The 11,156-nt window shown below is 33.2% G+C and overlaps 1 protein-coding gene across 1 annotated transcript in view; it reads right to left on the reverse strand.

The window, feature by feature from the left end:
- Positions 1-8,203, reverse strand: part of E23 (ABC transporter G family member E23) — a 139,501-nt gene extending 131,298 nt beyond the window's left edge. Inside the window, exon 1 of the mRNA XM_088271575.1 lies at positions 7,102-8,203. Within this exon, the coding sequence (XP_088127701.1) occupies positions 7,102-7,226 (125 nt within the window). The 5' untranslated portion in view covers positions 7,227-8,203. The remainder of the gene's footprint in view (positions 1-7,101) is intronic.
- Between the last annotated feature and the right edge of the window lie 2,953 nt (positions 8,204-11,156).

Here is an 11,156-nt window from a genome sequence, read left to right on the forward strand (position 1 = left end):
ATCTGATACAGAAGCATATATACTTGTATATATACATATATATATATATATATATATATATATATATATATATATATATATATATATATATATATATATATATATATATATATATATATATATATATATATATATATATATATATATATATATATATATATATATATATATATATATATATATATATATATATATATATATATATATATATATATATATACATGTTTTGCAATTTTTAAAAAAATGTACACTGGGAAACGCTAAAAGCTGAAAGCTGAACGCACGCGCGCTATTTGTGGTACACGCTAATCACTGCGCGGAGGTACTTATTTGTTTACTTCATTATCTGTCACATTATCCGCTAATCACGAGCGATATCTAAAACTTGCAAAAATGCAATTATAAAAAATCAATTTAATTAACTATTTAGGAAAACACTACGTTAGGATTTCTTTTCTTCCGATAATCATCAATAACCCTTGATACTACAACATAAAAATAAAATAACATAATAATAAAACCCTTATCCGCACCCCAATGGTGCATAGGGCACTGCGTCATATAAACGCAGTGTTATCTTGATCGTTTACACATGAAAGAAGGGTGATCAGCCCTCCGCTTCAGGTACCAGTCTAGGGTAATATTGAATAAATATGACAGTGAAAAAATCACTTATATTTATTTTACCCCCCTTGGGAATCGAACCCGGGACCTCCAGAACGGTAGCCGAGCATGCTGACCATTACACTACGGAGGCGGACAAATGTATAATATTATTTCATAAAAAATAAAACACTTGTATATAACCACTTTTTGAGTTTATTGAATAGTTTTTACATCACTAGTTTCGAGAACTACAGATGTCTTCATGAAACACAAAGTGAGAGTTTGTATTTTCACCTGTCAATGAGAGCATCTATGGTTCTTGAAACTAGTCATTTAAACGTAAATAAACTCAAAAAGTGGTATTATACGTAATTCTACCCATGATTGACAACCACACCACTCAAATTCTTGGAACTTCTAGATGTATTGATCAAACTCGAAACATAATTTATTTATTGACTTGGCGTTTAATTTGTAGAACTCCATTTTAATTTATGTATTAATTTTAAATCAAACACAGATTTTTTGAGTCTACTAACTTAGTAGACTCAAAAAATCTGTGTTTGATTTAAAATTAATACATAAATCGAAACATAATGCTTGAATCACTTGAATTTCACTAGAGACATCTCAGGTGAGATGATAAAACCTTTTTATTAAGCAGAAATTCTTTCATTTGAATGTGAGGTCCAAACCCTAAATATATTCAAATATTTAATTAATGTTTTACTCAGTAAATACCACTATTCACAAATATTGTATTATATATATATATATATATATATATATATATATATATATATATATATATATTCGCATACCTGAGAAACACTAGAAAATATCCTTTAATTTTTTTTTATTTCAGCTTATAATTTGACCAGTTAATTTATTTACAACATTTTGAGTGTGTCCAAATTCTTGTTTACAAATCAGGATTATCTCCATTCAGCAGTTATTTTTGACATGTTTAACCATCTTTTGTATGTGAGGTCCGAATCCTGCATCATATTCACATACTGAGAAACGCTAGAAAATATCCTTTTTTATTTTACCTTATAATTTGAACAGTTAATTTTAATATGTTGCAGAAATAATGAGCGTTCATAATACAACGATATTCGTAAATACAATATATTGCTTCCTTCGATATTTTAAAATAAAGTAAACCATAACTAACTCATACGTGCAAATCGCTTATCGATTTTCTATGAAATCCTACCTATAGGGTCCGCCATCTAAAGTTTTTTTTTTCAACTAGTGCTTATTTCGTGAATGGTAACACTTAGCTCATGTCTGATTTGACAGATAATTAGTTTTATCCTTCCGCTGAGCGAATATGGTTGTGTATACGCTTAAACAACGCTGGGAAATATTGCGACATTACTTTGAAAATCAAGGGTGCCAAATAACTTTTTTTTTTTGAAAATGCTATAAAAAACATCGAGTGTAGCTTCGGCTGTGTGGCACGTAGCGCCGTCCTGTTGAAACCAAATGTTGCCAATATCCTCCTCTTCAATTTTTGTGAACAAAAATCCGTTCAACATGGCCCGATAACGATCGCCATTGACTGTAACGGCCACTCCTTGCTCATTTTCAAAGAAAAATGGCCCAATTATGCCTCTGGACCAAAATCCGCACCAATAAAATATGTTGAACGGATTTTTGTTCACAAAAATTGAAGAGGAGGATATTGGCAACATTTGGTTTCAACAGGACGGCGCTACGTGCCACACAGCCGAAGCTACACTCGATGTTTTTTATAGCATTTTCAAAAAAAAAAGTTATTTGGCGGACCCTTTATTTTATTGTTGTGTTAAAGGTACATAAATATTTCAATTCAATGCTACTTTCTGCAGGTCTAAGTAAGCAGTTTGTGTTGAAAATGGGAATAAAGTTGTTGCAGAAACAAGAATCAGAAGATGTACCGGACAACTCCAGTTCAACAACCATAATAAATAATAAATCCCTTACCGCACCCCAATGGTGCATAGGGCACTGCTTCATATAAACGCAGTGTTGTCTCGATCGATTACACATGAAGGAAAGGTGATCAGCCCTCCACTTCAGGTACCAGTCCAGTGTAATATTGAATGAATATCAGAGTGAAAAAATCACTTATATTTATTACACCCCCCTGGGAATCGAACCCGGGACCTCCAGAACGGTAGGTGAGCATGCTGACCATTACACTACGGAGGCGGACAACAACCATGGAACCACTTATATTTCAACGAATTTATTTACAGGACAACGTTAATGGTAGAAAATAATGGCGTCGACATTTTCAAATAGACCTTTATATGCCTCTCAGATCATGGTCTACCACTTCGTTCTTCCCAAGAAAGAACACTTTCCATTCCTCGCCAAAACATTCTTTAGTAATTCCTTCTCTGTCCAAGCAGCCAGACTATGGAATGAAATCTTCATTTGCTAACGATCAAGATAACACTGTGTTTATATGATGCAGTGCCTTATGCACCATTGGGGTGCGAATAAGGGTTTGAATAAGAAGAAAACATATTCGGAAAAAAAATTCATTCCAATATACGTCATTTTAAAAATTGAGCGCAAACACGTCAAGCTTCTCGCGCAACCGGTCGCGTTCTGAATTTGTACGTTTGAGATCTCAGCATTTATGCAAAAAACTGTAATATTCGTGACTACTTAAACTACTTAATAGCGTTTCAAATAGGTCTCTTGAAAATCACGAATTTCGAGTTGTGTCACAATAGTCAGTAAAATGAGCGATGTTTGGTTAGAAAAAATACAACGTCTCAGTAAAAAATACTTAATATTATAAACACGAACTTTTTTCTCTAAATGGAACGGCGAAATCAATAAAATATTGTTTTACAGCCGAACGCCAGACTCGCTGAAAATTTATTGCAAATAAAATGTTTTTATTGATGTGACTTTTAATGCACAATTTATGTCAAGCTTTATGCGTTTCTAAAAGTTATTTATGTCGTGCCCTTAATTTCAAATGCGAAAATTTGATGTTTTGAGTTAATGGTCTAGAAATATTAAGGTCCAGCATTCGTCAAGTCGCATTCCAGAGGTCGCATGTCTCTTCACGTCCGATTATTTTAGAATGTACATACATATATTGGATATTTTTTTGTTTGTTTAGAATATATAAAGGAAAAATGTATTCATATATTTTTTTAACTCCCAACATTTCAATAACACTTTACTTTTCAAAAGCATAAAATTATATCGTAGAAAAGGTTATTTTTTTAATGCAAGAGCGGTGTTTAAAAAAATCAATTACGCAAAATGTTACCTGGATTTAGAGAAAATTCAGTAACGACCTAACGAATGCTGGGCCTTAAACTTGGACTGGAACTAGCTGTACCTTACCATGCTTTGCTGTGGTTCAGTATTAAAAAAAATGAAGGAAAAAAAACGTTCTTAATATGTGTCATTTCACGATTCTTGACATATGTTCAATGCTTTAGCATTGAAAATATTTTTTTTAAATCTATTATATTTTTCAACGAATTTTAAGTACAACATTTTGAGTGTGTCCAAGTACTTAATTATTAAAATTTGGAATTCTGAATAAAAATATATAATTTGATCTTTGATCTATCCATTTTTAATTTAAGCTTTACTTAGTAAAAACCACTATTTCTTAAAATCTATTGCGACACGTGTTTTGATGCATTCTGCATCACGAAGTGTTTGAAATGATGCGATATGTATCGAAACACGTGTCACGACAGATTTTAAGAAATAGTGGTATTTACCAAGTAAAACTTAAATAAACATCACATAATTTTTATTCTTATATTACTTTTTGTTCATTGACTCAGTCTGTTTAATGGAAAAGAAAGAAAATATAATTCACTTGTTTGCGTTTTGTCGAAATTCTCAGATGGAAAGTATTTGTTTCTGAGGCCATTCAATCAATTTAGTTATTTTTGGTTTGGAGAGCCCTGGTTCAAATAATAATATTTTTACTCTCTCCTGTAATGGCTTGGATGTAGTTAATCACTTACAGATATATATAAATATATATATATATATATATATATATATATATATATATATATATATATATATATATATATATATATATATATATATATATATATATATATATATATATATATATATATATATATATATATATATATATATATATATATATATATATATATATATATATATATATATATATATATATATATACATATATATTATTTCGGTTGATGACATTGTGAACATGAGAACGTCCCATCATTTCAAGGTATTCCGATTTTCAAGGATGCTGAAAGTTTTACTGAAATCTAAGCGTTATCTTATTTCACTCGTTTATTAATAGAAGCGTACTATTTCAAGATTTTTTTTTTATCCGAATATTTTTCTTATCTAACACGTTCTCTCACAGTCAATAGTTTTTAACACTAACAGACAATTGATAGAATAATTCAAACATTTTTATGATTGTGTGGTGAGTACGTCATAATGTGTAATTATAGTATAATATATACAATTCCGTATTGTAATGGTCAGCATGCTCGGCTACAAGCCGGGCTGGAGGTCCCGGTTTCGATTCCCAGGGTGGTTCAAATAAATGAAAGTGATTTTGTTCACTAAAATATTTATTCAATATTACCCTGGACTGGTTGGTACCTGAAGCGGAAGGCTGATATGTGATCCTTCATGTGATAACGATCAAGAAAGCGCCACGTTTATATGATGCAGTGCTCTATACACCATCGGGTGAGGATAAGGGTTTGAAGAAGATATAAAATTAGTACTTATAAAATAGTACATATGAATTTATTTGAAAAATCAACATTTAATCGCCGGTTTTATTGATAGAAATGAAGAATTTATTCAGAAAGGAGCGTTGAGTTTTGAATGGTTTGAACATGTGGAACAAATTAGTGAGGAAATAACGGTAAAATGAATTTATGAGACGAATGTAGTTGTAAAAAAAAGCACAGGAAGACCGAAAGAAAACTTGGCGTGATCAGGCATATCAAACACTTGACAGCGGTCGGGTCAGCAGTCGAAATAATCGGTTAGTATGTATGGAAGATATGCTTGTATGTGGAAGAGGCGAAGAATCTTTGCAAAGACAGAGTAGTGTAGCGTTCTATTACCTCTGCCTACCCCTGCGGAAAGCGGCGTGATGGTTAGTTAGTTAGTTAGTTAGTTATTTAAATAATACACATGTTTTACACGAAAAATGTTTTAATTCATTAATAGGTATACATGATTGAAATTTCGGATAATATATACGAGTATGTATGTAGATTAAATTATTTTGTTGCATTCATTCTGAATACAAAATATATTTCAATTCGTTTTGAGGTTTACCGCCTAGGACGCATATGACAATGAAAATTTTAAATAGATTAAGTTACTAAATTTAAGTTTTGTACTGACATTTCTTGGTGGAACTGCAATTTACATAATAAAATAACAACTAAGTATATAGGTTTTTTCCACATATATATGTATATGTGGAAAAACTATATTTGTTATTTTATTAAACATTCAATTACTATTTTACTAGCTGGATAATGAATGATAAAATATATAAGCTTTTACGAAAACGACTCAGTTTTGCATTAAAAGCGTGTTGGCTTTTTATACTGAAGTGAAATTCATGGTCAACGCTGACAGAGCCAAAACAGATACAGAAGGCGTATGGCTGTTTCTTTTTACTGAAAAAATAATTATCGTCAACTGTGTAATATTTACTTACTCACTAACCATCACGCCGCTTCCTATCAGGGGTAGGCAGATACATTTAAACGCCACACCACTCTGTCTTTGCAAACATTATTCGCATCTTACATTTGAAAAATTCTGCAAGACGGAAAATCACTAAATTTTTAAGACGTAAGGAACGGATATAATTTTTTTTTAATTTTACAGAACAGTTACAGAAATACATTTAAATTAATGAGTAACAAAAAAACAGGTATTTGTAACATCTCATTTACAAAATTTCATTTATGTTATTAATTAATTATAAATACCTGGAAGAGGGACGGGAGGGAGGAAAAGGGGAAAAGTGAAAGATCAAAACTCAAGTCCAAGACAAATAATGTGAAAATTGGGACACACCACGATACGAATATCGACTTAATATGTACGCGATCTCAGTGCTGACATTATATTTGCAAGTGTTTTTGCCTAGAATTTTCACTCATGAATTACATGAAATCATAGTCACTTTAAACAAAAAGAGTAAATCCACTATATAGGCCATGAAACTTAAAAAGTTGAAGCCTGAGTAGGGTCATGATAAACAGTGTTGCATAAGCCGTAGCTAGATTTCAGAGTCACTTGGTCGGTAGGTAAGGAAAAAAAGCTAACAATATCGAGTAAAACATCAAATTTACCATATTCATCGTTGACCAATTTTGATGAACGATAAATATAGGAACCTTGTTTAGACTTTGTTCTACTCTACTCTTATTAACGGAAGCATCTATCTGTTCCTGCGTTATATTGATTTATGTATTTATTTACCTGGGGGCTAGATCCGGAGGCTTCAGGTCAGTGAGGGGTGGCATCGTGTCCTTGCGTCTCTCGTCCCGTGGCAGTCTCAAGTAGTCCTGCTCGCCCACCAGGAACAGGTCCTTAGAGATGATCATGGCCCTCGACTCCCTAGGATGCCCTCAGGCCTTCATCAGCGACCGCTGCGGTCGGGCCGGATCGGCGATCCTTTGGAAATTCACCACTCAAAAGTCCGAGAAATAACCTGTACCAGTTTTAAGTCAAAACGACTCGAAGGTTGAAATCTGGCCTTAAAGCCAACAGGACGATTGTTCAGGAACAGGTCTGTCGATACACTTCGCCAGCAGCTGTTCTCACCTTTCCTAATACGCGAACAACGGTAAACGGTTACGAAATTTTAACCAACTTTGGCGTAATTAATTCGATTAAACTTTAAATCGGAATCGTCCTACGCAAAGTCGGGGTTCGTGAGTCTAAACCAGTAAAACCAACGGTTTATTTATACGTATAATGTAAAGTTCAAACTAAATTCTTTCGTTCACAAGGCCGCGATAAGGTACATTTTTTGTTGTTGCACTGCATCAATGTTAAATCACTAAAGGTAACATTAATCGATAAAAAATCAACTGTTTTTCTTTATTGCATTAAGAATAACACGCTATAAAGCTAAGCAAAATAATTTTGTAATTGTTTTAATGTGAAAAAAGGGTTGTCTTAAAATTTCGACACAAAAAATAACGATTCAACAAGTGTTCAGCCAGTTGCATTTACGTACCTCGGACGTGCGTTCAAAAAAGAAAATTCGATCATTTCACACAAAAAAAAACGGAAAAAAGTGTCTAGGGTGCGGCGTTGGCTTTGCGCTCCTGAACAATTCGTGACGGTTCGATTAGGCTATTTTTTTCCGTTTCAGGAATATTAATTTCGTGGTATACTCGCGAATTAGGCGCGAAAGGCGGAACGTTCGGGCGACGTGATCCCCGCGCGGCTTCCAGAGTTCGACTGACGATAAAGCGCGAGAGGCAGACACTGACCGGCGACTTGGCCTCCTCGCTTGTGCGGCAGCTAGAGGACACGGAGCGCGGACTTCAGGCTCTCGGCTCGAGGCAAGCCCCGAACTCTCACTAGTCATATACAGTTTAATGTTGTGCATTTCCTATCTCCGTCTTTTCTTTGTTATTTGACAGAATAATGCTCATACTTACGATTCTTCGTTTTCGAGCATAAATGCGTGTGATTGCGTATAAGCTATAGCTTACGGGAACACTGGTAAGTTGTTCTTATTTTTTATCGAGTCAACTGTACTCAAGTACATTATATAATTTATGTATTAGATAAATTGTGCATTATTAGAGTGCATTACATATTGTAAAATAAATATGTTGAATTGAGTACATTATGTTGAGTTGAGTACATTATATTGTATTGAGTACATAATTGTTTTAGTGAGATATGCATTTCCCACCTCCGCTGTTTGTTTATTTGACAGAATAATGCTCATACTTTGAATTCCTCATTTTCAGCCTGAAATGCGCGTGATTGCGTAAAGCTAATGAAAAAACTATTAAGACAAACTATTTGTTGTTGTGTTGAGTACATTATGTAAAATTGCGTACATGTTGTTTTATTAGATACATTATGTTGGGTTAAGTATATTATGTTGTATTGAGTACATTATGATATGTTGAGTACATAATTATTGTACTAAGTATCATTTTTGGAGTGAGTTATTTCCGCTGTTTGTTTGTTATTTGATAGAATAGAGCTCATGTGAAATGCGCGTGATTGCGTATAGCGTGCATGAAAAACTAATACGTTTTTCCCAATTTTTGTTACGTTGAGTACATTGTGTTGAGCTGAGTACATTATATTGTATTACGTACATAATTGTTGTAGTGAGGAGTGATTTCCTATCTCCGCTGATTCTCTGTTATTTGACAGAATAATGCTCATACTTTGAATTCCTCGTTTTCTAACTGAATTGCGCGTGATTGCGTATAGCGTGCATGAAAAACTAATACGTTTTTCCTAATTTTTCACATAGTATGCGAGATATTTATGATGCATTCCGATAATGCATCGAATAGAGCAGTGTTCCGCAAAGTTTGTGCCGCGGCACACTTTTGTACCGTGGTGATTAGTTGGTGTGCCGCGGAAAGTCACTTACCGATAAACGAGAAAGAAGAATTCATGCAGCTAAAAATTGATCGGACGTTAAAACTGAAATTTTCCGAAACAGATCTAGCACATTTTTGGCTGCATATAAAAAATTAATATCAAATTATTGGCTGCATATAAAATATGCTTTCAAGGCCACGACTTACTTGTGCGAATTGGGATTTTCGACTCTAAGTGCTTAAAAAAAAAGAAAACGCCTGTGGACGATCAACAAAGAGATGAGAGCAGCCTTATCAAAAATTGCTCAAAATTTTGATCGCCTGTGCTCAGTTAAGCGGCTTAGATTTTGAACTAAACATAATATGTAATTTATATTTTGGCATTATATTAATAAAAATAAAATAAACCCCCTATCCGCACCCCAATGGTGCATAGGGCACTGTGTCGTATAAACGCAGTGTTATCTTGATCGTTAACACATGAAGGAAAGGTGATCAGCCGTCCGCTTCAGGTACCAGTCCAGGGTAATATTGAATAAATATTACAGTGAAAAAATCACTTATATTTATTTGACCCCCCTGGGAATTGAACCCGGGACCTCCAGAACGGTAGCGGAGCGTGCTGAACATTACACTACGGAGGTGGACAGATTAATTTTAATAAGTAATCAATATTAAATAAACTTTATTTTTATCTTTGGTGTACCTCTAAAAAAATTGATTTAGCAGGTGTACCTTGAACAGAAAAAGTTTGCGGAACACTGGAATAGAGAACAGTTTTCATCATAGGAATCGGAAAACTGTTTATTAAATAATGGTTAGTGATTAGGAAAATTACGACTTATCATTCATTTGAGATCTCTGGTTCAGATTTCAGAATTTAAAAAAAATGTAAGTATATTAGAATATTACGGTAAAAAACAGCTTTCACTAATTGGTTTACCTCTGCATATATGCAGTATTGCAGTACAAATAGTAGTCTTATTTATTCAACCATTTGCCAAAAAGTTAATTGTCAACAAAAATAATCGGATTAAAAATTTTAACCGGATATTTAATTCAATTTATTTACACCACATACTTTTCTATCTATGCAGGATCGCACGATTCTTCTTTTTCTTCTTCTTATTCATCTTCTTCATGAGTCGTCTGTCTTCCACGCTCGCCTCTTCCTTTAACAACAGCGAACCTACCACCTGCTATGCTGAAATAGTCAAGTACATCGGTCATCTTTGGAGAAGGTTTAATAGAAGGATGGCCAAAAAATAAGGTAGGAGAAAAATTCAAATTGTATTATTAAAAAAATAAATAAACTGAAATTCCCAGGAAAATGTATATCCTTACTTGAATAATACAAATATGACCATTTAATCAAGCACTCAACAACAACAAAAAGTTGGTCCCTATCTTTCCATTACTAACACTGTTTCTACACGTTCAGTGCCCTATGCGCCAGTAAGTGCGGATATGAATTAGAAAAAATACGAAAAAATCATTGCTTTTATAGATTTAATTATTTGATTAGATTATGGAGTATCGAACATTCGTAAAAATACATCCTTTTGTGAAAATTTCGCAAACTTTTATTTCAGCCTGATTTTCCTTTGGAAACTAGAATATTCGAGGTTATAGAAGAAGAAAAAAAACAATGAAACTTGGGGAAAATATTCCATCATTCTATGAGACGTCAAACTGTGGGCTTGCCATATTTGACATTCAATGATGAACCAATATTTAGATTTTTTTTAATGATTTTTAATAGGTAGGTTTTGCAATATGCAGTAGGTACTTATATTGTAGATAGGTAAGTAGGTACTAATATCAATTCCATTGTCTCCTTTCTACAATATGTTCACGTGCGCTCTACAAAGTAATGAAACAGTGTAATTTATTTAGTGTTCGTAGATATAATGTGTTATAATGTGTTCGTAGATATAATGTGTTCGTAGA

Source organism: Brachycentrus maculatus, unplaced genomic scaffold, assembly GCF_059751285.1.
Source record: "Brachycentrus maculatus isolate JH-2025_06_01 unplaced genomic scaffold, ASM5975128v1 h1tg000452l, whole genome shotgun sequence".
Taxonomy (NCBI): Eukaryota; Metazoa; Arthropoda; class Insecta; order Trichoptera; family Brachycentridae; genus Brachycentrus; species Brachycentrus maculatus.